The 4,786-nt window shown below is 69.4% G+C and overlaps 1 protein-coding gene across 1 annotated transcript; it reads left to right on the top strand.

Moving 5' to 3' along the window:
* The first annotated feature begins 1,516 nt into the window (after positions 1–1,516).
* On the top strand, positions 1,517–4,234 carry GAMT (guanidinoacetate N-methyltransferase). The gene is made up of 6 exons (XM_059831892.1): positions 1,517–1,700; positions 2,367–2,512; positions 2,593–2,656; positions 2,989–3,056; positions 3,529–3,639; positions 3,997–4,234. The coding sequence occupies exons 1-6, from the start codon at positions 1,517–1,519 to the stop codon at positions 4,135–4,137; spliced, it is 714 nt and encodes a 237-aa protein (XP_059687875.1). The 3' UTR covers positions 4,138–4,234.
* The last annotated feature ends 552 nt before the right edge of the window (positions 4,235–4,786 follow it).

The raw sequence follows: 4,786 nt of genomic DNA, 5'->3' as shown, positions 1-4,786 counted from the left end.
TCCGGGGCCGCGCCCGGCTCTTCCCTCCGGCGGCGGCGGCACCAGCGGCAGGTCGCGGGCTGCGGGCGGGCGCTCCTCGCCGTCCGGCCTTCCCCCGTTTCCCCCCCCCCCCCCGCGCTCCCGAGCTGCGCAACGGCCGCCCCCGGCCCGGCCCGGCCCCCCCCCGCCGCGCGCTCGCGCTCCCTCAGCGCCGCCAACCGCCGCTGCGCGCGCACCTGCCCTCGCTACGGGGTCTCCGGGGCCGCGCCCAGGGAGGGGCGGGGCGGGGCGGGGCGGCGCGCGGGGGCCGACGGGAAGGGCAGTCCGCCCGCCCCACGTGCGGCCGCGGTGCTCGGCGCTGTGCAGCGGGTCGGGGGGGGGGTGCGGGTCCGCCGGGCCCCCCCGCCCCGGTGCCGGGCTCAGCGCCGCCTGCACCCCCCAGGACCAGCCCTTCCGCCCCGCCCAGTGCAGCCCGGCTCTGCCGCGGGGGCCCGGGTCACCGCGACCGCGCACAGCACCGTGCACGGAAGAACGTGGGGCAGGGCCCTGCGCGCGGCGCCGGTGCGGGGCACAGCGTGGGGCATGGCTCCGTGCAGAGCCCGGAGTGGGGCACAGCAGCGGGCACAGCTCCAGAGCGTGGCACAGCCCCGGTGCATCGCCCCAGAGCGTGGCACAGCGTGGGGCACAGCACCCAGCAGAGCCCCAGAGCATGGCACAGTGTGGGGCAGGGCCCTGCGTGCGGCCCCGGAGCGTGGCACAGCCCCGGTGCATCACCACAGAGCGTGGCACAGCGTGGGGCAGGGCCCTGCGTGCGGCCCCAGAGTGTGGCACAGCCCCGGTGCATTGCCCCAGAACGTGGCACAGTGTGGGGCACAGCACCCAGCAGAGCCCCAGAGCGTGGCACAGCCCCAGTGAGTTGCCCCAGAGCGTGGCACAGCGTGGGGCACAGCACCCAGCAGAGCCCCAGAGCATGGCACAGCGTGGGGCAGAGCCCTGTGCACAGCCCTGGTGCGTGGCACAGCCCGGGTGCATCGCCCCAGAGCGTGGCACAGCCCCCCCGGTGCATCACCCCAGAGCATGGCACAGTGTGGGGCACAGCACCCAGCACAGCCCCCGGGGAAAAGCCCTTCCTCCATGGCCCCCCCAGTTGCACTGATCCAGCCCACCCAGGGGTGCTGGTCTTTCCCGCTCCGGCCACGCACAGCGCGGTGCACGGTGCCACCGACCACCCATCCTCTGCCCCCCCGGCCACCCCGGCACAGCCCTGCTCTGGCACGGGGCACCGGTTGCTCCTACCCGTGCAGGCAGCCGCGTGTGGCCGCTCAGGCCCGGCTGCCCGGCGCTGGCTGTCCCCCTGCCGCCCCCAGCCCCGATAAGGGATCCCTTTCACCCAGAAGGGCCCCAGCCCGCCGTGCACACTCAGCACTTTGCCAGCCCCGGCTATTTAAAGCCGGCCAAGAGCCGGGCGGCCCCTTCCCTCCCCCAGCACCGCTGAGCCAAACTGGTGGACTTTCCTCTCCGCAGCGGCGGCACAGCCATGAGCACCCGGGTGGCGGCGGGGCCCATCTTCACGGAGGGCGAGGATTGCCGGGCGGCCTGGCGGGAGGCGGCAGCCGGCTATGATGCGCCAGACGCCCACCTGGAGATCCTGGGGAAGCCGGTGATGGAGCGCTGGGAGACACCCTACATGCACTCGCTGGCGGCCGTGGCCGCGTCGAGGGGTAACGGGGGCCCCGCGGGCTCGGGGCCGTGCCGTGGGGTGCAGCTCGGGCGTGGGGAGTGGGCAGCTTTCCCACGAGCAAACAACGTGGGGGGGGACGTTGCTGCTGGGGTCCCCCGCTGCATGCACCCTGCTCACCGCTGGTGCTCCCCATGCAGCGACGGTGGGCGCGGGGCTGCGGTGGCACTTGTGCTCTCGTGTCAGGGTGACACATTCCAGAAAGGGGCTGGGACCGCGGGGCGGGGGGTGCAGCCATCGCGGGGGCAGAGCACAGCCCGGCTGGGAGCTGCCGCTTTTCGGGCTGCGCTCCCCGCACGCCGGCGGAGGGAGGGTTTTGGCAACGCCGCTGCGAGTGGTTGCTTACTCCCGCTGCAACGGCCCTGGGGGGGGTCGGTGGGGGCAAAGGGCCACTGCAGGGTGCAGCCGGGGAGGCAGCGGGTGATGGGGGCACGGGGCTGCTCCCAGCTTCCCACTCCCACAAGGGCAGCACCGCGCTTCCCCAACCCGCGCCGAAAAAAGCCCCATTCAGGGAAAGAGCAGGGCAGCATTTGGGACTGGGGGGGCTCCGAGGTGGAGGAAAACCAGAGCTCTGTGTTTGCTGGGCTTGCACCGGCCGCCCGGCATCCCTGGGGGGGCACAGTCCCCCCAGCTGCCCTCTCATCCCCAGGCGGCCGCGTGCTGGAGGTGGGCTTCGGCATGGCCATCGCTGCCAGCAAGGTGGAGGAGTTCAACATCGAGGAGCACTGGATCATCGAGTGCAACGAGGGGGTTTTCCGGCGGCTGGAGGAGTGGGCCAGGACGCAGCCGCACAAGGTCCGGGGTGGGCTGTGCCGGTGCGCGGTGCCGGTGGGCGCCTGCCGCCGGGGCTCACCGCTCTGCCATCCCGCCCGCAGGTCGTGGCCCTGAAGGGGCTGTGGGAGGAGGTGGTGCCGACGCTGCCGGACGGGCACTTCAGGGGTGAGGCACCACGCAGCCGAGCCCGGCGGGACCATGGAGGGGGTGGCGGGGTGGGGGTCCCCGCGGCAGAGCTCGGGGTGCAGGTGAGCACCCAGCCCCGCTCCCTCCCGCGGTGGTGGGGACGGGATGCAGCCGGTGTCCCCGGGGAGCGGCACCTTGTCCTGGGGAGCTGCACATCGCTGCCTTCTGGGGGTCAGAGACACGGGGTGCAAATTTAAATGGGAACAAATAGTAATGGGCCATGAAGGGGGACGTTTCCCCCGCACATGAGCCCCGCCGGCGCCTCGGTGGTCCCTCCCGGCTAACGGATGGTCTCCGGTGCTCCTGGGCAGGGATCCTGTACGACACCTACCCGCTGTCGGAGGAGACTTGGCACACGCATCAGTTCACATTCATCAAGGTAACGTGGCAGGGTGCAGCACCCGCGCCCCGGCCCCGCAGCGCCCGCGCCTCCCACTGCCCTTTGCGAGGGGCCGGAGCCCCCGGCTCGGGTGAGCGTGAGGTTGGGGCACACAGGCGGGGAGGAGAATTTGGGAGCTCAGGAGCCAGAGCCAGAGCTGGGTGCTGGTCCCCATGCCGTCCCCGCACCCTCCCTGCCAGCCGGGGCTTAGTGCCCTCTGGAAAACCCCGATGTCCCCATGATGTCCCCAGCACAACGGTGACATTGCAGCACTTTGGGCGCACGTGGTCGCAGCCGGCTGGAGGGGAGCAGTGGGAGGGCGCAGAGGGCTGGGGTGATGCCCGGCTCTGCTGGGAGATGGAAGAGCTTGGAGTGGGATAGGGTGGGGGCCGGGTGCTGAGCCAGGGGTGCTGCACAAGGCGAGGGCAGCGTGCTGGGTGCTGAGCCAGCCCCCCCTCGGTTCCCGTTGCAGGACCATGCCTTCCGCTTGCTGCAGCCCGGCGGGGTCCTCACCTACTGCAACCTGACCTCCTGGGGGGAGCTGCTGAAGACCGAGTACACCGACATCGAGAAGATGTTTGAGGTGGGTGTTGTTCCCCGGGCTGGGGAGGGCCTGGCACCCCCAGCCCAACCCGGGGGTCCCCAAAGCCACCCCATCAGCTGGTGCACCTCCTGCATCCCTGACACTGTAGCTGTGGAGCAGCACGAGCCAGAGCGCTCCGTGGCTGTTTAACTCATCCGTGAGGGCTGGGGCTCAGCAGGGGACATTTGGGGGAAGGTCAGAGGGGTTGTTTTGCCCACAGCAGCCCAGGACGGGGCTCCCTGCACCCGGCCACTCGCACTGTCCCGTGTCGCCACGGGCCAGGGCTCAGCAGCATCTCCGCTTGCATCCGGGCAGCTCAAACCATCGCTGCGCCTTCCCGCCCCTCCTCTCCCACAGGAGACCCAGGTAGGGCAGCTGGTGGAGGCCGGGTTCAAGAAGGAGAACATCAGCACGAGGGTGATGGACCTGGTCCCCCCCAAGGACTGCAGGTACTACTCCTTCCACAAGATGATCACACCCACCATCGTTAAGCACTGAGGGTGCTGACAGCCCGGCACCGGCCCTCGGCGCTGCCCTGAAGCCGCAGGAAGCAAACACTGAGGAGGAGAGGCCGATTATGTGCACTGTGAGGAGGAGAAAAGCTCTTATCTCCTTTGATGCCAACAAGAGAAGATGGAAGCTGATTTATCTGGAGGTGGGAGATGGCTGGAGGCTTGGGATGGAAGTCCAGGGTCTCCAAGGGACCTCCTGGACGAAGGGACTCCCTGTCCCAGCGCAGATGTCGATGCAGGGGTCTGCTGGGCTCTGCGGAGCAAGATCCCACCCTGCGGCTGTCCCAGAGGCCGGTTTCCACTCAAGACTCACCCTCCTCTCCAAATACCTCAATTAAGCTGCAGCTCCAGAGCAGAGCTTAGAGCCTTTAGCCAAAGGGGTTCAAGGATGAGATGATTCCTCTAAAAACGGGATCATTTTTAGAAATCAGGGGCTGGCTTTCCACACGAGCCAGGTAATCTAAACCAGGTGGGGGAAATGGGGAGGACGGGGCAGCTGGAGGCACTTCGTCCGCTCCTGGAGCGACTCTCCCACTGCTTTCTGCTGAAGCCCACTGCAGCAAGTCCTGATCCCGACAACCTCCTTGCAGCTCAATACCGCATAAATGACGTTTCCTCTCTCTACCCAGAAGGGA

The sequence above is a fragment of the Gavia stellata genome, chromosome 32, assembly GCF_030936135.1.
Source record: "Gavia stellata isolate bGavSte3 chromosome 32, bGavSte3.hap2, whole genome shotgun sequence".
In the NCBI taxonomy this organism is placed as follows: domain Eukaryota; kingdom Metazoa; phylum Chordata; class Aves; order Gaviiformes; family Gaviidae; genus Gavia; species Gavia stellata.
The sequence above is the reverse complement of the archived record's forward strand: the minus strand, read 5'-3'. Positions and strand labels throughout refer to the sequence as shown.

Excerpts from the sequence above, each read along its gene's own strand:
- GAMT (XM_059831892.1), top strand. The coding sequence starts at position 1,517 with ATGAGCACCCGGGTGGCGGCGGGGCCCATCTTCACGGAGGGCGAGGAT. Across the intron at positions 2,513-2,592 it reads CCAGGACGCAGCCGCACAAG|GTCGTGGCCCTGAAGGGGCT; the intron begins GTCCGGGGTGGG and ends TCCCGCCCGCAG. Across the intron at positions 3,640-3,996 it reads ACATCGAGAAGATGTTTGAG|GAGACCCAGGTAGGGCAGCT; the intron begins GTGGGTGTTGTT and ends CCTCTCCCACAG.